This window comes from Volvox carteri, assembly GCF_000143455.1.
Source record: "Volvox carteri f. nagariensis unplaced genomic scaffold VOLCAscaffold_46, whole genome shotgun sequence".
Lineage (NCBI taxonomy): Eukaryota > Viridiplantae > Chlorophyta > Chlorophyceae > Chlamydomonadales > Volvocaceae > Volvox > Volvox carteri.
In genome coordinates, this window is record NW_003307589.1 from 101,722 (window position 1) to 124,271 (window position 22,550).

Sequence of the window (22,550 nt, forward strand, 5' to 3'; positions counted from 1 at the left end):
CCTATATCGTATTCTCCATTTTTTGCCTTCGTTCTTCGCTGTATTACTTTCAATGTTGCGTGACAGCTAGCATAATTTTCGAAAGCTGAGGACAACCTGTTTGTTCCTCCCAAGCAACTGAAAATATGGATAGTATTTTCATTTCAGAAGTCGCCTTCATCCTGGCCTGCTGGCCTGGCCTGGCTTAATGGCTTCAACATAAAATGGGTGACAACGGGTCCATCGGTCGAGCCAGCGCTGCACGACAACGTGCTAATGCACTACTGCATTAATGCTCTGCCTTTCTGGCGCACGTAAAGTCGGAAAAGCTTGCTTTGCCTGTCGCTCTGCGCCCGCCTTTTTGTTTTTGTCCAGAATTAACGTCTGTCAGAGCATCATGAGTCCCGTGCTTGGTCCCATAGGTACAACGGGCACCCGCGATACCGTTAAATTCTCGATCACACGTAATGAAGTAAAATTAAATTCATTAGCTTTTCAATGAATTTACTACTGCAACTTGCAAGTTGCAGTCCCCGCGGCGGGGATGCGTCCTTCCCTGCTGTCCCTTTTGTTGTTTTGATTACCAAGGGCGCACTGATGTGCCCCATTCCTAAGTTTTATTTGCACCTCGACAAAAATGCATTTACGTGGATCAAATATTTGGCAGCGCTTGCGTACGTCTCTCCGTTTTGGCCATGGCCACCCGGCTTGGCGCGTGAGGCTCGCTATTATGCTCACTTGTGCTATGCCAAACTCTGTGCCATTGATGCACTTATATGCTCGCAGGTCACGTCGCGAAGAAACAAAAAATTTACTAACCTTCGTCGTTGACGTCCAATCCATACAAGGACCTCGCATACTTAATGAAAGATTAAGCTGAATAACTTACGACGTGAACATGAGGCAATCGTTGGCATGGAAGTCGCGATAGCTTTCGCTTTGTTTTCCGTAGTTACGGAGGATTCGCGTACAGAGGCTTAACCAGCAAGTCAGTCGCTAATTATTGATGAAATATATATTTACATTAACTGCTTTGTTTCGAGCATCATACGGACTGGCAGCGCGTGGCCAGGCCCCATAACCTAAACTCCCCTGCAACAGCTGTGGGCGCGCGTCTCTGGCCCCGAGCTTCGCAAGGTTCATCACAAAAATGTCTTATTCTAGCCGAAGCCCGGTGGGGCGATCCTGAAAGACCCTTTGTGGCTGACCAACTGTGTTCAAATTATGTTTAACCTTGTCGCCACCTCGTCACCCCATTCCGGCCATCGTATCTTGCGAGTAAGTGCCTTGAAAGCCGTCTTTCTTACCTGAATAATCCAAAGCTGCTACCAGCACCACGATGATTACTTGAAAAGGACGTGCTACGACGTGCTGCTGGCATCGAGTCCCCGGGCTCATCCACACACCCGGGCTCATCCACACACCCGGGCTCATCCACACACCCGGGCTCATCCACACACCCGGGCTCATCCACACACCCGGGCTCATCCACACACCCGGGCTCATCCACACACCCGGGCTCATCCACACACCTCAAGGCTGCGGGCGGGCCCTGCGGCCTCCCTTGTTATGTGCTTGCCTTGTGAGCACCGCGTGGGAGCGAAAAAATGAAACAGTGCGGCCGCCGGCGGCAGGGCAGCAGGGCGGAATGTATCGACGCAATCAACTCAGAATGCCTCCGCTTGCGTACATATTTCATCATTTGGCGCTATTTCTCGCAATTACTAACCGAATAAACAAAGGGTTGCTTTTTTAAATTACACATCAAGAAAAATGTGTACGTGTATCGACGTTAGTAATACTGGATTCACATGCTACGTTACGTTGCGAAAACTTTTTGGGAAAAGTGGGCCTGAGAAAGTCACCCAGTTCACATGGGACATTACGACGACGTTGTGTTCGTTGGCGCGAGCTGTGTAAACCATCTCCATTTTATGTCTTTCAATGGCCAAAACTTCAGCACATCCCCTTAGAATCGCAATATATAATTGAAGGGTTATTGGCAGCCCTGCCTAGTGCAATGGCACTGCATCCCGCGCGAGCCGCGATGGCGTTTGCCCTAGCGGTCGCGATGGATGAAATTTTTGATAACCTTGAAGACATGTTCGATGCTCAGTGGCAGAGTTTGAGCGTGTGGGCCGGCGCGGCGCGGCCCATGCCGCCGGAAGTGCGGCCGACTTGCCGTTTCGCGGGTGGCTTCAGCCCTGATACTACAATGGGTTACATATTGGCTATGTAAGCGGTCATGAGCGGTCGAGCAACACGAGTGGCGTTGTCCTTGTTCATTTTCCAAAATAAACTGCAGCGGTGTGACTAGAAATTCGGTCGGAGTGCAAAGTGCGCACAATTTGTCAAATATGTGGTCTTTATAAGCGATTGTGCTTGGCCATTTGTTATAACTCGCGAAATTGGCGATGCAATTCAGGTAACGGTACGAGGGGTCAGCGTTTGACGAAATTCAACCCCCCCCCCTCGGTCACTTTAGACTTTTCGTCCACTTTACCGGTAACGTACCGTTACCATGTCCGAACCGACCACTTTTCCCAAAAAGTCTTAACGTAACGTAGCATGTGAACTGGCTATAACGGACGGGCCTCCGCGGCGGGGCCCTTCTTTCTGCCAATTTTATGCGCCTAATAGGTCGAATTGAGCTTCAACTAATACATAGTCGATGGAGTTATTGTATGCCAGGAAATCGATATGGCTTATACCGCTCATGCACGGGTTCCCCAATGCGACCTAGGGGCAAGACGTTGGTTTAGGCAAGAAGAAGTCATCCACAAACGGTAAAGTGTGAAGACGCGATATGTCCCTTCGGAAAAGTTCGTTATGAAACGCTGAAACGGCCATTTTGGCGGCGCAGAGCCGGAACAGATGACACGCATGCCTTAAAAGTATTGTTTATATTGCTTTGCTGAGGAATCCCTCCTATTTTTGCGTGTACGCGCCTTCAGTCATACAAGATTAATGTATTGCTATGGATGTCAATTATGGTACAACACACGAGCCGTCCGTATACGACCGTATATGTCACGACTCCATTGCGCCTGATGAAAACAAATCAATGTATTGTTAATCCATTTCTAAAAAAAGTAAATCTCTGGCTGCTTTTTCTTTTTACGGTAACAGGTTCTTATCCTTCTGCACAAAGGTGAAACCTCACGGACGTTTTCCGAACATACCCCTGATTGCATGTTTCTGGAGTGTCGTTTGATTAAGTATCCTTAGAGCACGCATTCATCAACTGTTTCCTGGTAAACCTCTTCCTAGCCTAACTCTGCTGGCCCTGCTGGCTTTGGTCGTAATCATTATCTTTGCAGTAATAGCTCGCATGTCCCCAAAATTTGGCCTAGAATTATGCAGCTTTCTTCGAGCTTCATGATGATTACAGTTGATTGAGACAAAGTCTCACAGCATTGCGTGCGGAGCAACAGATTCGTTATTGGCACTCGGAGGACTGTCTGAAGAACAAAAAGGTAAGGTCTATATTTATGATTCTTTATTCATTTACGATTGCCATCTTGAATCTAATCCGTCTTGAATCGTGAATCGCTCGCCCTTGCAACAATCGGCAGCAGCTCGGCGCTCTGCTGAAGCTTTGTTCACTCAAGCATGGCCGAGCCTGGCCTTGCGCCACGGGAGATACCCATGCATATGGATCCCGTGGAGACCAAGGAACAGGACATCCAGGCAGGCCGCCGCCACGACGCGGCAGATGGCAAAGTCTCAGGCCAACAGCAGGGTAGTGGTGTAACCCCGCAGAGTTCTACCGCAAGGAAATGCAAGGTATGAGGTAGCTATTTGCGTCTTATATTCTGTATGTGCGGGCACGCGATGCGCCTGGACGCTCACGCCCCGTTAGAACCTCGCTGCTGCTGGCTTCTGTTTGTTGCACCACGTACACCGATCCCGTGTTTGTTATCCTCTGCCATGCATCCAGCTACGACGGAAACTTGTCGGCAATTTTCCTGACCTTACGCTGATGCAATGGGATGTGGAAAGGGGCCGCATTGGAACGGAAATGATAGGGCGTCATACAGGCAGGACGCCCTCGGCTCACGGCACGCTGCCTTGTAACTTGCACCAAGCACGAGTTGATCAGCTTGACTGCATTCTATACTTATGCAATGCGAAATTTTGCTAAGCTTAACTTTGTGCGAGCCATGGAGTCCTGAGCTGCCGACCTTGAGTCTTTCTTTTCTCTCCCTAACTGCGACAGGTGGACGGATGTACACGTTTAATGGATTTTGAGAAGTCATATTATCGTCGGTATAGTTTTTGTGGGGAACATCTTAACGCTATCGGTCTTCGCGTCGATGGCAAGCTTCAACGATTTTGCCAGCAGGTAATGATTCAGTAAAACAATTCTACAACAATGCTCCCAAGCATAGTATCGATTGCGATGCCGTCCGCAAGTTTTCTACCTTGATGTTTTTTCTGGGGCCCCGTGTCCCTTTGGAAGCGCAAGTGTGCAGCTCTGTCTGACACGGACGACAGATGGCGGGCACAACAAATAGATTTCAATTCTTAAATTTATGGTCCCATCGCCATCGTCTTGGTAATTATGATGGTGATGAAGACGACGACGACGACGACGACGACTGCGCTTTCAGTCGTGCAGCTAAATGTAGCCGAAGAAGCTGAAAGATCTCCAGAAACACAGAGTACGGTCAACGGACGAATGTGGATCAGGAAAAGCTAAGCAGAACACGAGCTTTGCGAGGTTTATAGGATAAAATAGGATAAGGTGTTGCTGCAACGTGAGCCACGACATTCGCATGCAGCAGCACCACGACGTTTCTAACCCTAGGGAAGGTACCACTGGGTGCCAGCAGTCGCAATGCACGCACACGTGTACGCCACCAAATTTACCCTAGCAGCTTGACACAGCTGAAGAATATCCTGTTGGGCCGGAAGTATCGGACAGATAACATTAGGACCTTTTTGGCTTGGTTGTGCTCACTGATGCACATCTGCATGTCTCTCTCTCTCTCTGTCTGTGTGTGTGTGTGTGTATGTGTGTGTGTGTGTATGTGTGTGTGTGTATGTGTGTGTATGTGTGTGTGTGTGTGAACCCAATACGTGCCGAGGGCTCAAGGGCTGCCAGATCGCCTAAAAGCACCATCCTACCTCGCACTTCAGACAAAGCATGTGATAAAGGAGAGACTAACGACCAAAGGGAATGATAGAGCTGCGGTGGGAACATATACTTTGCAGCATCTTCGCCAAACGTTCAGGTTCCAACTTTATAGCGTCCTTCGTGTACTCAAAGCATTTTGGGAAATCTATATCAGAACTGATTTCGCCGTGCACCGGACAGTCCAGCAAGACATACGTCGTTCCCCATAAACTCATAAAACGGAGGACTAGTGACTCCCATACGCCCCCTTCAGGGTTGGAGAGACACGGTTGTTGGAAACGGTTGTTGGAAACGGTTCCAAAACCTCACAATCTGCTTGAACACGTGGAAGTGCCGTACGAGAGGTAGCCGTGACAGATCAGCGAACAGGAGGCGGTGCGCTGGTCTGGCAGCTCCCAAAATTTGCCGCATGAACGATACCTGGAGCTGCACCGCTCAATCCTTCAGACATGCCTCGAAGGGCCCCTCCGCAAGGTTACTCGCGTCACTCCGCCTCCTGAGCCTGTCCAAGACTTTAGCCAACATAAGCGGGCCCCACACTTGACAACCGTTCAACAGTATCTGCGTATCAATACTCGTACCTGCGTATCAATACACCTCATCCTCACATCTGGGGCGAACAACGTTAGCTTATCCAATGTCGTACTCAGCGTGAACACAGCTGCCCTAGCTGTGTCGTACAACTGCTGGCGGCAAACCCACCCATACACTAAACCCAGATATCGCGCACTCTCCAGCCAGCCTGAGCTCATCACACGATGCTTGGACAGCACTTCTAGTATCGCTGTCGCTTGCAAAAACGAGGCGTTCACATTTCGACACATTTGGGCGCATCCCAAAATCATTACAGAACATGTCCACGACTCGCATATGCGCTCCCCATCAGCGCAAGCTACGGCACTACGGCTGCTTGCCATGACCAACCCTGAGCTTTAATATGCGTCTGCGTCTAATATTTTCCCTCGGGACAAAATGTCATCATTAAAGTCCGCCGGCACGTACGTGCAATGACACGCCCCTGCAGGATGATGTCGTTTTGCAGCCTAACCGGTCAATACCAATGATCCATTCGTTGGGGGGATAAAGATACATACACGAGTTTCGTAATGACGTAATTCATTCTCTCTGCCGGAGGTTCATGAATAGGCTATAGACTATAGCCTATTCAAGCGATAAACCTGTGGTATTGATCTGTACTGTTGTACGGCATCACTGCCATCGTCATTCATTGCGGTGCCGCAGCAACCCGCGTGCCGTCCTGCTTTGCTCCATGATTACTGCACAAGCGCAACTTTTCTGTGTGCACGTTTAGACACTTGGATATGGTATGTACGTCTGTACTGTATTAAAATCCTTACCATTTAGGTGCCTATTACTAATTTGCAACGACCGCGCAATGGGTGCGGCAAAACATTTTCGTGAAAGGGAAAGGGAATCTCTGCTTGGCCGAAAATTGGCTGGCTGCGGGCACACGATTTCGTCGAAAATTGGAGGGTCGGCTCAGCGGCAGCCTTGATACAGTCATTGCTTAGCGTTGTTTCCGGGATGTCGACAGCAAGTTTGCCGTGTTCATGGACAAAAATTGCAGATTATCTAGGCTACATTCCGGGACGAACTTGAAACTTGGATTGCATTGCCTTTGCCGTTTCACGCGCGCTCATCGTACTCGTTAAATGACTCACAGGCGAACCTTTAGCGTAGATTATAACACAAAAAAAGTATCAGAAAACTTGAATTTGCCAAATTTCCAAAGGAAACATTGATGGAATCTTCCTGCAAAACATTTGTTTTTGCCGTACAAAATAGCCACACATGCAGCAGCGTGCGCCCCCACTGAGCTACCGCTCCACGCGCGTAGAGGGCTTCTCTTCGTCGCTCGTCCGCTCGCCCTACCTGCGTCCCTCTTGCGCCACCTGCGCCGCCCCAAGTCCCCTCCCTAGACCCTCTGGACCCCTCTGGGTAGTCACCCATGCACCCTATGCCTTCTGTCCCCCTCATCTTCACCACGATCCCACCCTCACCTCACTTTTCCCCCAATCTAATTTTTTTCCTGTCCTTCCTCTTCCTCGACCCCCTCCTGAATCCACCCACCCGCCCGGCCGTCCCCCCCCCACACACACACAACCCAGTGCGCCAAGTTTCAACCCATCGAGGACTTCGACGGAAAAAAGAAGTAGGTAGTACGTTACCGGTTTCGCGCCAGGCTAGCAGATCCCCCCGCTTTAGCTGATCCGATGAAGTAGTTCCTTCACCCCCTCTCCTCCCTAAGTCTCCCCTCGGGCAGCTCTTTCCTCTCAGAAAGGAGAGAGGAGAGGGGATCCGTAGCGCTGGTCGGTGTTTGTTTGAGATTATTTGCTGGGGTGTGACCTGCTTGCCAGTAGACTTAACACTGCTTAAGTCAGTACACAGAACAAACGTAATGATGCCGTACGTGATGATGCATGCACGTGATGCAATATAATATGACGGTGATGAAGATGGTGATGAAGAGGGATGTGCGACGCCATTAAGATGCATTTGTAATGCCGTACTGGTGTACGGCTTCAGGTCTTGTCGAGTCCAGCTGGCAAAGCACAGCGAACGTCGAAGGATCAAGCTTCTGAAGGAGCGGCTGGCGAAGCAGAAGCAGAAGCAACGAGAGATCTTGATGATTGCATCCGCCATGGGTGACGGCGGCGGCGGCGGCGCTGCTGTCGCCGCTGCCGGCGCCCGGATAGCCGCCACCACCGCCACTACCGCCGCGGCTAATGTCACTGGCCCACAGCTCCACAACATGCTGGCAGATACCACCACCGCGGACACTGTGGAAGAGGTCCAGTCTCGGCATCATCAGCTGGCGTCGTGGCAATCGCGCAGCGCAGTACGACGGAGGTCAGCACGCAGCTCCAGACGATGCCTGCTAGACGTCACCATCGATACCACCACCGAGGTTGACGACGACGACGACGACGACGCCGAGGTTGACGACGACATGGACGTCGACGTCGACGTCGACGGTGACGAAGGCGGCAATGATGTCGACGACAAGGACATAGGCGGAGGCGGAGGCGGCGATGGCCGCAGGAAGACGAGCTTCAAGCCGCGGCGCCGTGCAAGCAAGCGTGGGGTGGATGGGTCACGCGCCACGGAGGCGCTGGGAGCTAGCGGCGGCGGTGATGGCGGCTACGATGGCGGTGTCCATGCGGCGGCGGCGGCGGCGGCATCGGCGGCGGCAGCTGCTGGCGGCGGCAGGCAGGGTAGCGATGGAGGCGGTTCCAGCCAGAGCAGCGGGAGCGGCATTCCTGGTAGCGAGGATGGTTTGCGGGGCTCTGTGACCACTGCGCTCGTCCAGCAGATTAGTGGGGTCGCCGTCCTTGGCGACTGCGGCGGCGCCAACGCCGGCACCGGCGTGCCGTCTGTAGCTGTACGGCAGGTACGATACAGGCATACCGATGCTGCTGCGCATCGGCGACACCAATGACCGTAGTAGCGTTCGTGGTAATGTCGGCAATGTCGGTGGTGGAGTACATGGGTTCATTTGGCTCTCACTTGCATGGTGTGCTAAGTGTCCGACCCAACACCCCCCCAGTGGCGTACAAAGGATATTGTCATAAAACCCTAAAACCTTAAAACCTTAAACTAAAACCTAATACTGATACCTTAACAAAACCCGCCCTCACAAACCGTTGGTCTTTATGACAGGCTGTGTGCACATCAGCACCGCTCGGAGCGCACTGCAGCGGTAATATGCTCACTGAGATGACGTCAGCATCCGCGCCGCCGCCGCCGGCTTCTGCTGATGCACCGGCGGCGGCGGGGCATGAGTCATCAGGGGGGCCTCGGCGCCCACGATTGAGCCCCGGGGCAAGGGTAGTGACGGCGGCAGCGGCGACACCGCCGCCGCTGCAGCCAATACGGCGCACAATAACATCGGAGTTTTGCATTGACGGGGTGGCGGCGGCGGCGGCGGCGGCAGTAGCGACGCGGCGGCAGCAGCTGCCATTGCGACGGACGGTTTCCCAGTCTGCTGCTTGTCTCCCCGCGGCACCAGCGACGGACACGCCGCAGCCGTTGATGAACCATCTGTCCGTACTCGACAAGGAAATCAACGGGATGCTCCGCCAGATCGCCCAGGAGCCCGATGTCGTGCAGATCGTACTGCGAAGTCCTCCTGCAGCGCTGTCACAGCTGTCGTTTCCCCCCAGCCGCCTGCTCCGCGGCGGCAGCGGCTTTAACCCTGGGATGCCAGCGCTGCGACCACACCCGCCATTAGCCCCTCGCGATGGGTTTAGCGGCAACGGTCTTGCTACTGCCCCTCTTGGACAGGCGGCTGTGGCTATGGGCGGGAAGCCGCCGAGCTTTGCCTGGTACAGTGAAAACAGTAGCGCGCTGCTGACCCCAGATGTGGGCAGTAACGGCAGCGACAACGGTAATGGTAATGGCAATGGCCAAGGCATACCGATTGGGCCGGCGACGGCGCTCCGGAACCTGGGGCCATTGTTAACGAAACCGCCGACGGCCGTTGGCACATCATCCGCGCAAATGCCGGCGGTCGTTGGTTTCGGAGTCGGCCCTCCTGGTGGCTCCGGGATGCTGCCACTAACCGTACCTAGCGCTCCGGGCACCCTTGTTAAGGTTTTCCAGGAGAACGCAATGCAGCAGCAGTACCATCACGACCAGCAGCAGCCGTACCAGCAGCCGTACCAGCAGCCGTACCAGCAGCAGGAGCAGCAGCCGTACCAGCAGCAGGAGCAGCAGCAGTACCAGCAGCAGGAGCAGCAGCCGTACCAGCAACAGCAGCAGCCGTACCAGCAGCAGCAACAGCTGCCGTACCAGCAGCAGCAGCAACAGCAGTCGTACCAGCAGCAGCCGTACCAGCAGCAGCAGCAACAGCTGCCGTACCAGCAGCAGCCGTACCAGCAGCAGCAGCAACAGCAGTCGTACCAGCAGCAGCAGTACCAGCAGCAGCAGTACCAGCAGCAACAGCAACAGCAGTGGCAGCAGCACTATCAGCAGCATCCGCAGCAAGCGCAACAGCAGCATCCGCAGCAAGCACAACAGCCGCAGCAAGCACAACAGCCACAGCAAGCACAACAGCCGCAGCAAGCGCAGCAGCCGCAGCCGCAGCCCCAAAATCTGTTCTCTGCCCCGACACAACCGGAAGGTGCCGCCAGCATACTGTGCCAGCCGCCGCCGCCGCCGCCGGGACATGAACAGATGGCCGCTGCCGCCGCCGCCGCAGCCACAGCAGTGCTGCCTCCGCAACAGCTCTTGGTGTCGTACGTTATTCCGAGCGGTCACTGCTTTCCTGCCGCCGTCACTCAGAGTGGCCATGGCGGCGGCGGCGGCGGCGGCGGCCCCCTTGGAGATGCCGCACCGGTACGGGTACCATTGAACGAAGAGAGCATGAACCCGTTACGAGCTAGTCCGCAGCAGCAGATCCCCACCGCGCATTATGGGAGTGTAAACCCAAAGACTGGCGCCCAGGGCACCCCCCCCTCGACATCTGTCGATCCCATTGGCCTCTTCACGACCCAGCCCGCTTGGAGCAGCAGCAGCAGCGGTGGCTGTGGCGGTGCGAGCCGTAGCGGTGGCAGTGGTGGCGGCAGCGACTGCGGCGCCAGCGACCCAAGGGTCGTTCAGGCCGAGGCCCGCGCTAACGTGCGGAGCTATGAGGGCTACCGCCACAGCCCGTACGGCACCTTTCACGGCTGTAGCAGCCTGCCGCAGCAGCAGCAGCAGCAGCTGCAGCCACAGGTAACGCATCTGGTAGAGCAGGACTCGCCCTTGGAGACGACCTTGCAGGGCAAGCCAGCTGGCGTTACAGCGGCGCAAGGTGGTTCATTTTAGCGAAGAGCAGGCGGGAGCGGAAACGGCGGCAGATGCTGCTGCTGCTGCACCAAAAACGCCGCAGCCGCGGCGACCATGGATTTGAGCTTCAGCACCGTGGCCTGCCCACCTCCTGACTACCTACCCAACCCCATTTCATGCGGCGGCGGCGGCAGCGGCGGCGGCGGCGGCGGCGCCGATACCGAAAGTCCGCCACGTTCGCTGCCAGCACTGCCGCCGCCGTGCTGCACGAGAACCCCGGAGCCAGTGGCGGCGACGCCGTCACCACCGGACAGGTGCAGCGCCGCGCAATAAACTGCTCGCCCGAAGACCTTCAACACGACGCTCGGGCTTAGTTTTTTAAGCTTGGCTGGCAAACACGGGGGTGTGCAGCTGCGCGCGACGGTGGCGCGGAGCGGTTACATCTGCCTCGTGACGGCGGCGGTCGTCGTGGCCGTCGTGCAAAAACGCCGCCGCCGCCGCCGCCGCCGCTGCGGCCACTGGCGGCTATGGCAGAGCCCCCCTCTGCCGCTGCTGACAAACAACCCGAGTGGCCTCCGCCTCGCCGTTACACCGTTGGAAACGTTGGGTCAGGAACCAATGCCAGCAGCGGCGGCAGAGGGCCAGGTATGTTACCTAGTAACCAACCGGATTGATCATTCTCGATATTCTTAAAAGTACCTTAGTACCAGTGCGGTAATCCGACTGGGGGTGGATTCGGCGGCGGCGGAGCCGTCGCGGCTGCTGGCCCCTTGCGATGGGGCAGCTGCCAGTGCCGTGGAGTTGCCGTACGAGGGAGCCGCTAGGGCTCCGAGCTGAGGAGCTGCTGCTGCTGGAGGGCAAGCACGAGAACGGCGAACTGGGGAGCGGCATCGTAATGCAGCTGAAGGAGGTAAGCTGCGTGTGTGTGTGTTTGTGTGTGTGTTTGTGTGTTTTTTTGTGTGTGTGATAATGGATCTTCGAAGCCGTGGTTAGGGAAATGGCGGTTATAGCCAGTTCACATGCTACGTTACGTTGAAACTTTTTGGAAAAAGTGGTCGGTTCGGACGTGGTAACGGTACGTTACCGGTAAAGTGGACGAAAAGTCTAAAGTGACCAGGGGGGGGGGGTCAATTTCGTCAAACGCTGACCCCTCGTACCGTTACTTGAAATGCGTCGCCAATTTCGCGAGTTATAACAAACGGCCAAGCCCAATCGCTTATAAAGACCACATACTTGACAAATTGTGCGCGCTTTGCACTCCGACTGAATTTCTAGTCACACCGCTGCCTTATATTATAAAAATGAACAAGGACAACGCCGCTCGTGTTGCTCGACCGCTCACGACCGCTTACATAGCCAATATGTAACCCATTGTAGTATCAGGGCTGAAGCCACCCGCGAAACGGCAAGTCGGCCGCACTTCCGGCGGCATGGGCCGCGCCGCGTCGGCCCACACGCTCAATCTCTGCCACTGAGCATTGAACATATCTTCAAGATTATCAAAAATTTCATCCAGCGCGACCCCTAGGGCAAACGCCATCGCGGCTCGCGCGGGATGCAGTGCGATTGCAGTAGGCAGGGCTGCCAATCACCCTTCAAATATATCTTGCAATTCTAAGGGGATGTTCTGAAGTTTTGGCCATTGAAAGACATAAAATGGAGATGGTTTGACACAGCTCGCGCCAACGAATACAACGTCGTCGTAATGTCCCGTGTGAACTGGGTGACTTTCTCAGAGCCACTTTTACCTAAAAGTTTTCGCAACGTAACGTAGCATGTGAATCCAGTATTATGGTGGTACACGAATAAAACTTTACACCGGAGCGAGCTTTGTTGGCAGCGACGTGCCATTAAATTGTTGAATGAAACTGCTGCTGCTTGACGTAGCTGCTTGAATTTATGAAGTCGCCGCAGTGAATTTTCGCTCATCCTCCTCCTCCCTCACTCATCATCCGTCCCTTTTGCTCAGGTCGTGTGCTGGCCGCTACTCCGTAGCCGCAGCCGCAGCCGCGGGCCCCCAGGCGAAACCGAAAGCGGCCGCCGCAAAGTAGCCGCCGTTGCCGCGGCGGACTCCAAGAGGGCGAGCCGATGACGGTGACGACTCGCGTGCTGGCGGCGGCCGCAATATACCCTGCGGGGGTTGTCGTCGTCGTCGTCGGAATGCCAACGAGGGTCCATGCCAGGTACGGATACCGCCGCGAACGTCGTCGCCACCGCCGCCGCCGCCGCCACCGACTGCGTTGGCGATGCCGATGCCGATGCCGATGCCATATCCCCATGCGTACGACGAACCAACCTTCACCAGCGCTGTGCTAGGGTTTGGGGTTTGTGGCCCTGGCCCTTGGCGGCGATGGGGCAGCGGGTACCTGGGTAGCAATGCCGCCACCGCTGCTTTAGCCGCGCCAGCTGTTGTCAGCGACGGAGGACCGGACAGCTCTGCCGTCGGCGCCGTATCGCTGCCGGTGTTGCGATCAGTGAAGCGGCGGTTGACACGGCGGCGGTGGCGGTGGAGATGTGGCAGTGCCGTCGATCTCCGACATGGGATGGCCGTACTGGAGATCTCGCACGGCAGCGTCATGGGGCTCGGCTGCCGCTGCTGGTAAACACACAGCAGGGGGCCTGCGTCGGAGGTCCATGGCCTTGCGGGGCGCCCGCGACAGAAGGGCAGGTGTGTATGTACGTCTGTATGGACGTGTGTATGTATGGGTGTATGTATGGGTGTATGGGTGTTTAGTAGGTGCTTGCTTGCACGTAACGCACGTACTTGAGGGCATCTGGAGAATGCAGCCGGAGAGAAGGAAGGAAGGACGGATGCATGCATGATGAACTGCTGCTCTCGAACAAGCCGATTCAACGTCTTGTCATGGTTGGTAAATGACTGCTGGAGGAGAGAGGAGGCGAATGGAACACAGGCAGACTGATATGAGAATTTATTAAGTCGAGGGAAGATACATAAAGAGGTTAGTGGCTTGAAATGATCCGCGCTGAGTTCTTCCTGCCGATCTGTTTGGGGACCTGCAGGTAGGCCTGATGCGGTCGGAAAGGACAGAACATATTGCGATATTATAGTAGTTGCCACTCTTCTGAAATTGCCAGCTTTAACGCCGATCGTTCGGGCCGTGTTGGCTGCGCAAGTGGTTAGTTACTACGTTCGTTAGTAGTTACAAGCGACATGGTGGTTTGTGATTCAGGAGCAACTGCGCAAACTCCCAAATTGCGGGTCTTAGCTTTTTGCCGTTTAAGTTACGACTGGTCAAAAGAATCCTGCCGCGGCTCAGAGGTAGTGTAGTTTAGGCACCCGCGCCTAGTTTTTCCTGGAGGCTGAGGGCATGCCTGTCCTGTTTGTTTTTCCGTCGAGCGAATGTGTGAGATTGCGTTCAGTCGCGCTAAATATAGTAAAATATAGTCCTGAAAGTGTATAGCTGCTGAAAAGCACAGAGTCCATGCGGCACACGATTTTCGGGTGAAGATGAACTTGGATTGAGGATCATTGATAAGGAGTAGAGGAGGAGGAACGAAGCGGAGGGCGCAAAGGGATAGCCATCGGTTTGATGTCACCTGCTGTTTCAGGCGTTGCCAATTCCCTACCATTTCGGAGGTTAATGTTGTTACGTAAAGATGACTCCTTAGGCCGGGAGCGCCGATTTTGTGAAGCAGCACTGATATAAAAAATTGCCATGCCACACACGCGCGCGATGCTAAACTATACTTGAAGCATAAAACCATGCTTGGTTTTTTCTACACATTTCGCATTGTTGACTCAAATATTCTAATGCTATGGAATTCCAGCAAATTTTTGTAATGTGCTTGTGGTGACCGCGATTATTAAAGTAATTGTTGCTTGTGGTGCGGAACGATCGCGAAGGACCGCGCTTTTCGACATAACTAAATTTGCATGCGTGCGTGGTGTGGTGAGTGGAGGACAGAGGAAGAGAGAGAAATCGCTGCTTTGGCTTTAGCCTTTTTTGCATTATTTGGCGTGACGTATACTTACAGATTTACGTGTGCAGTGGGCGGCTGTGCCGCAGCATCGCAGTAGCTGCAGGCTGCAACAGCTGCAGCAATCATCGCAGATGCATTTTTCTGGGGCTCGCGCCTGGCGATAGGACTTACTGCTGTTGTTGATGGCGTACACTGACCTGCAAACACTTGCTCGTCGAGATGACGGAGACATTGTTAAAAGCTTGAAGAGCACGACATATGTGAAGAGCATGCACGCAGCTGCTGTTTGCCTGCCTGCTGCGCCTCTCCGTCTGTCTGTCTGTCTCTCTCTCTCTCTCGCAGTTGTCTGAAGACTCCCTGGACAGGCCGTGTTACTTCTGTCGTACAATTGTCGTACAAGTGTTTGGACACACCACGTATCACGCGCAAGAAGGGCAAAGGGACGTGCAGAGCAGCAACCAGAGCACATTGGCAAGCACGACTCCCCCAACGGCTGCTTTACTGGTTTTACTTCTACAGGGTGACGAGTCGACCGGGCACGGGAAGGAAGGAGAGGGCCACTTAGGAGGTCGTACGGTGGACATTGCAGGCATGCGTGTTGTACGGCAGGAGAAGGCCATGCACTTGCATCGACGAGTCTCCATGCTGCAGTACTGGCGTGGCGGTGGTTTGGTGGTGGCGGTTGTTGTGCGGCGGGTGATGGTGGTTTCGGTGTCGTCAAGGTGTGGTGCTGAAAATGGTGCGCGGCGGTGATGAAGGGGGAGGCGCATGTCGGTGCATCCATCATCCTACTCGCTTTCCATTTTTTGCCATCTAGGCGTTTCCTTACCAGCCACCCTGTCATTCTGTCCATCGCGGGGCGTCGGCGGGACTTTGGAGCCCCCTTATCGCTGGATGTTGCTAGGTGCCGGTGCCGCACTAATAATTAACCTAGCATTCCCAGCTCGCTTGCTCGCTCGTTAAAAATTACCAAGGACGAATTCTCTCCTCGGAATTCCTTGCTCACACCGTCTGCGTGTTTGCTTTGCGCATATATTTGCGTGTATGTGCATTTTTTCAATTCGCATTTGCGTATTTGCGTGCGTCAGCGGAGAAACCTCTTGTTGTGATCTTTTTGTGGTTGTTGTTGTTGTTGTTGTTGTTGTTGTTGTGACAGATTGGAAGGCTTCTGGGCCATTTGCACATTTTTGAGTTGTCATGCATCCAGGATTGAACACCATACAGCACCATCCACCATTACCACACTGTACTACGCCATACGAACTGCAAGTCCAAGGCGGTTGGTCCTGCCTTCTAGAATCCCGCATCATCATGCCACCCGAACATCCGAAGAAACAAGAGGGTTCCGCAATCGCCATCAATCCAGTGTGCAAATCTCGGTCCATCAACTGCCAGCAGCTAAGCCATAATCTCTTGCTCCCGACATTGTCGGGGGCCTACCCCGGAATCGAACCCCAAAATTTAAACCGCAAATTGCAGTTGTGCCTCCCGACCAGAGCAAAGCTTTTTGTGCCCCGCGGAGAGCTAGGCGTGACTAGCGTCGCGCGGTATCGATATTCTTGACGCTGAAATGCACTTTTTTGAACGAATTTCACAGACAGACAGATCACGCCACTAAAATCACGTATTTAGGTTTTTGCGTATTCATTCACCTCGTACTGTCTGTTTCTTGCCGGCCTTTCGCCGCGAGCAGGGCCGCCGCGAGCAGGTGCCCGCTCGTTTCCCTGGAGCCATGAAAGTTATGGAGTTTTGCTGACTCGCAACCCGCGGCGGTCTCGGAGCTCCGTCCCGCTGCGGGCTCCGGACTTCTGTCGCAGCTTTTGGTCGCACATGGCCTTGGCTGGTTTTATGTTTTGGCTAAGTAGTTTTGACCATGGCTGCTTTTGCTGTATGCTGTATGTATGTAGCTGCTGCGAGCAGGATGCTGCCGCATCTTCCATCATGTGTATTTCCTCACGGCAGCTTCTACATATATATATATATATAAACCCTAAAACCCTATATATATATATATATTCAACCGGCAGGAGCCTGCTTTTTTGGGGGGAAGAGAAAGGGAGAGGAGGACCCTGGCGCTTGCGTGCCCCCATGCATGGTCGGAGTAACAATTTATGTCACAGCCGCATGGCTGCAACAAAACTGTTTTGTCATCAAAACTAAACTATGCATTCACTGGTTCAAAAAAGGAGGTAGGACGAGGGGTCAAAGGATGTGCTCGGTAATCTTCCTTGGAGGATTTGCTTGATCCATCCACTTTGTTCATGAATAAGTCAGGCCTCAGCTCTGCAGAGCCGCTTACTCGTCTGAGGGAGCATAGGCGGTGTTATTTCTATGTTCCCTGCTGCGTCAAGTTAACGTTTAAACACTTGATATTGCCAGGAGTGTGATCGCTGTTAATATATGAAAATAACTACTAATTGTGTATCAGTGAAGTATTTGTATGCCTTCGGTCAGTTCAGTAATATTTGCCTCTTGATGGCGCATAGTAGTAACACAGTATGATTGTGCGGACGCCCGACAACTGTACAGCCGTGTTATTTAACCTAGCACCTAGCACCTAGACCAAGTACTGGATACGCACTGTGGTTAGTTGTGATTCACCACGCACTGCTACGGATATTCCACGATGCTGTGGACCCAACAATTACATACCCGGTGTAAAAGATCTGTGTGTAGGTTTATCTGTTTAACCAGCACACAGTAAATAGGAAACATTGATCATGCATGTTTTTTTATTTAGCGTTCCAAACCCTTTTTCCACGCCATGCTTTGGATGGAAAGCGCCTTGCTTGGGCAGAGCAGGATGTACGGGCCCGACGCTGTTGCGGCGTGTTTTTTCTTGTGCTAAATTTTAAAGAATGCTTTCGACTGGCTCCCGCCTCCTGCCAGGCACCGAGTAAGTGTTCCTTTTACAGCAGAGACTGGCTAATAGTAACAGTCATCTGTATTTGGAAGTACATACCTAGAGATGATGATCTTGGCGGGTGTTCCGTTTCGTTCGTCTTGCCGTCGGCCGCCTGGACAGAAATACCTTGCTGTTGATGTCGCTGTGTGTCCCTCCTTGTGTATCGCCGGCCGCATTGAATTCGTGGTTGTGTAGAGACCTCCATCTATATACATGCCGACTTAGGTCGTTTAGAAGCTGATGGGTTTTGTGCTGACCCAGGAGGACCCAAAAGATTTGTGATGCAAATTGTCCCGTGTGGATGTATGCATGTGTGTATGCAAGCGCCTTATAATGGCCGGTGCAAACTTGCTTCTGCCTGACGTTCATTCGTACACTGCTACACTGCCATGTTATTATTCGAGGTGTAAATGCCCCCAGATGGTCCCTGCCTATCGGTGTCGTGCGGGCAGTACGGTTGATGCCTAAGTTATTTGCTCCACATACACGCTAAGGCCCTTTCTGCGAGCCATTTTCGGCAGCACTACTAGCCAGCTATCGGATTTTTCCATTCCATGGTTTGTGTTAGTTTGTATCATGCCGTACTATTATATTATTTCTTTGCGCGGAACGGGCTCCCTCCCTTGATGCCGACTAAAAGGGCGAACTTCGGAGCTGAACATCAAGTAGTTGACATATATGGAAAAAAAACGGAACAACAGCGATCTATGTATTGCGAGTACGTAGTATACAATTGCCGTACGCTGCGGACATTCACTGCAGCTTTAGATCAATGAACCCACGTCCGCGAAAGCAGTTAGGGAACAGAGGGTTGCAAAAACGGTCTAATCCCCCAATCCCGGGGGGTGGTAGTGGTCAGCCATCCCCCCATCCTGGCTGGGGTGACCGACTCCCATCTCCCATCTTAGGGGCCCGGTGCTAATCCCATCCCTTGAGACAGGTTTCCCATCCTGCCAGCCTGGGTCCCATCCCCAATCCTATGGCCAGGGTTTCCAATCCCATCCTGCAGCTGTGTTCCCCCAATCCTCATCCTGCCAGCCAGGGTCCCTTCCCAATCCCTTCGACCAGGGCCATCCCCATCCTGCAGCTGTGTTCAGATCCGAAAGCTGTCAGCCAGGGTCCCATCCCCATCCCTTGCCAGCTACAAACCTACTCCTTACGTTTACACAGGTGCTGTAATATCGGCTTTCTCTTTAGGCGTAAATCAGGGGAATGACCAGGGTTATTTTCTATTTCCGCGAGATGTTTTTCTCTTGCTCTATGGCTTATTTCCTCTAGCGTCAAATTCCGCCCGGCTGTGTTCGTTCCGAAGCAGACTGAAGCGACAAACGCTCGTTGAAGCGGATCTCAACTGAGGAAGAACTCGCATCACAGAGGTCTACGTATCTAATTGCACACTGGCTGCTAGTGCAAATAGCGCGTCCTAAGGGAGGAAGGATTGTTATGTTCGATAGACGGCCACAACAACAAATTATAATGCTGTGGTTAGAATGGCAGAACATACAAGGGTGTTCTGTCAAAATGACCATGGCTGGGAACGTGCTGATGATGGCGAAGGAACGGGTGCACCATGGTTCACCCATAGCGCAGGAGTTCAGCTGCACAGTCCGGCGCCAACATTCCACGTTGGGTGCGCCAAAGCGCTAAGACAAACAACCTGATAACATTACATCAAGCCAGACAGTCCAATTGGAATGCTTTTGAGTCGACTTGGACATCTGCGCAAGAATTGCTCCTATGCACTAATGTGCAGAGATACGTGGAGTTGTGCCACAACAAAACAATGAAGACTGCAAATTTTCTCAGAGTTGTGCATACTGGCTTGGGAATGCGGTGCCGCACCGCAGCCGCAGCGGCATGATGCGGCCAGCATCTTCGCGCCTTGCAACTTCAGCTCAGTTTGCATGAATATAACCAATAAAACATCACAGTACTAGAGAAGCAGTTTGTTTGAGGAAGTACATGAAAGCTGAACAACTAACTCCAGGGTGGGCCTCACTTTGAGCCAGGACCCCCAAAGCGGCTTGCTGTTGATAACGTCTTGTTGGCTTAGATGCGACGGAGCGAAGCGACCAGAGCTTCTAAGGCTGGTTCTGTGGTGCTGTCGTGCAACTGGGTCGCAGTGGCGACTTCATTCTTGCTGCTCTCCTGGTGAAATCATTCTGCCTTCACGCAGAAGAGCCTTGTCCAACTAGTCAGCGTGACAGGCTGTACTTGGACCCCCAAACCGGCTTGCTGTTGATAACGTCTTGCATGTTGATACGCCTCCTGCGGACTTGTCCCCCAGTAGGGTCTGCAGATTGCATACAGATTTCGTTCGGGTCTTATTCAAAGTGTCCCAAACTTCGTCTTGGAAGACGCCCACCTTGTTAAGCGCAAGCTAGTAACAGCCCGACGACCGTTTGTTATCTCTTCCAGAATGGCACCCGATGGTGCCCTGGATGTGGATGTGCATGGGCCGGACAAGGTAAGAACGGGGTTGGACTGCGTCTGACTGAAGAACTGGCAGGGTGCACCAATGGTGCACTTTTCTCACATTTACACCAAGTCGCGTTCCATGCCTGTTCTATTCCCAATGGTGTTAACCTTCTGCAGAAGCGTCAAAAGCTGGCAAAATTGACGGGGTTGGGCTTCGCCAGGGACATGGCCGAAGTCATCGTGGAAACGCTTGGGATGGACCCCATCGGGCAGTCGGCCGATGCCGCCATCGCCAAAACATTGTCTGAAGAAGGCTTGGTGGACTTGGCGTCAGTGAAGACCGTGGCTGGCGGTAAGAACCACTTCAGCCTAATTTGGTTTCACCGCTTGCTGAACAGGACTGGACAGGACTGACCAGGACTGACCAACCACTACAGGGTATACTTTATCCGACGCTTGCGCTCTTTGCAATGGGTCTTGTTTTAGGTCGATGCCTACGCCCATACCAATGGAAGTTTGGGACCCTGGCATGTTACCGACTTTATGAGCCGCTGCCTGTGACGCCAACTCCATTCGGTTTTGTTTTGAACGAAAGGTGCAAACTTGCTGTTTTGTCACCGCCTGCTTTCTGTCTTCCTTGCTGGCACAGAGGTCGAAGTCAACGCACGGCTGGCGGATGCGGATTCCGAGGTGGCAATCAAGTCGCTGAGGGCCCTCGCCCCGAACCTTAAAGCTCTCCAAGCCCTCAAGCTTGCAAAAGCAGCATGTGCCCCGACTGCGCAGTCCGCTGACGAGTTGGGCGAGGATGCGTCACCACGGCTGGAGAAAAGGCGCAGGACTAATGAAGAGATGGCCAAGGCCGTGTGTTTGAGTTTGGTTGGCTATGGGACGCGACTTATAAGCAGGACTTCCTTGTGTTTGAGTTTGGTTTGCTATGGGACGCGACTTGCAAGCAGAACTTCCTTGTGTTTGAGTTTGGTTTGCTATGGGACGCGACTTATAAGCAGGACTTCCTTGTGTTTGAGTTTGGTTTGCTATGGGACGCGACTTGCAAGCAGAACTTCCTTGTGTTTGAGTTTGGTTTGCTATGGGACGCGACTTCCAAGCAGAACTTCCTTGTGTTTGAGTTTGGTTTGCTATGGGACGCGACTTATAAGCAGAACTTCCTTGTGTTTGAGTTTGGTTTGCTATGGGACGCGACTTCCAAGCAGAACTTCCTTGTGTTTATTTGAGTTTCCATGTAAGCAACTATGGACAACTAAACCATTCATCCTTGGCCTGTTTTGCAGTCCTGTCAGTATTCCCAATTCTGCACCTGCAGCCTCATTTTACAGCAGAACACCCAATTCTAATCCTCCAACTGTGTTCCCAATCCTATGGCAGCGAGCTCATCCTAAACTTGCGAAAGCCTGCAATCCCCGTCCTGTCGACCAGGGTCCCATCCCCATCCCTGGCCAGGGCTCCCAATCCCCTCCTTGGTCAAGGTTGCAATCCCCATCCCTCAGACAGGGATCCCATCCCCATCCTCACCCCCGACAGCAATCCCCATCCCAAAAGTAGTGTAGCACGCCTAATCCCTAATCCTCGCCCTGGGCCCCACATCCCATCCTGACGTCGTCAACCCTATTCCCCATCCCGCCTGACCAGTACCTGCCCCCAATCCCCCATCTCTGCAACCCTCTGTAGGGAACTTCCTGAGCAGTATTTGCTTGCGGATGATTCTCAACAACTGCATGAATGCATACATATGAATACATCGTAGTGATCTGTGTCTCAATTACATAGAAACATATTAATACCAATACTGACAGCCCACTGGGGGGGCATAACGTGCTTAGAAGGAATACCAAGTGAGCACGTTATGTAGATCATGATCTCGCGTTCCCGGAAAGAGTTACCGGTCACCGTTCCGGTTTATTCCGCGGACTTCTTTATGTCCACCCTAGAGTAGTGAATGCACCCTCTCCTGTTGCCTGAGGGCCACCTCCGAGCCGCGGCTTCTTCGGGCCACCTCCTAAATCCGAGTCCGCCCTCTGTGGTGCAACGGCTGGGTTGGCTATTAACACGGAAATACGCCACGCACGCGCCGCAGGGAAAGGTGTGCTGCAGATGAGGAGAGTGATGGGGGCGACGTGAAGAGCTCACGCAGGGAAAGGACTCAGTGCGAAGTTGTATGTTTTGTTACAGATGCATCCTATATCTATTAATACAATATGTGTTCATCGTGTTGCGTGCCGCACGTATGTATATAAGCATGGGTTTCGGCGCTGCCCGCACCGCACGCCTTAAGTGTGGGCAGGGCATGATGAGAGCTGTAGTGGTATTCCTCCCTCCGCTGCCATATACATACAGATTGCGGTCTATATTTTAATAAAC

At 53.2% G+C, this 22,550-nt stretch overlaps 1 protein-coding gene across 1 annotated transcript; it reads left to right on the forward strand.

Moving 5' to 3' along the window:
- Positions 1–3,591: 3,591 nt before the first annotated feature.
- On the forward strand, positions 3,592–21,925 carry VOLCADRAFT_95679 (uncharacterized protein; the record flags this gene model as incomplete). Its single annotated transcript, XM_002954774.1, has 16 exons — positions 3,592–3,765; positions 7,249–7,292; positions 7,667–8,225; positions 8,454–8,531; positions 8,801–9,677; positions 10,341–10,477; positions 11,104–11,223; positions 11,444–11,554; positions 11,694–11,819; positions 12,911–13,092; positions 13,385–13,577; positions 15,194–15,573; positions 20,175–20,223; positions 20,352–20,526; positions 20,824–20,940; positions 21,861–21,925. The coding sequence occupies 16 exons, from the start codon at positions 3,592–3,594 to the stop codon at positions 21,923–21,925; spliced, it is 3,387 nt and encodes a 1,128-aa protein (XP_002954820.1).
- Positions 21,926–22,550: the final 625 nt, after the last annotated feature.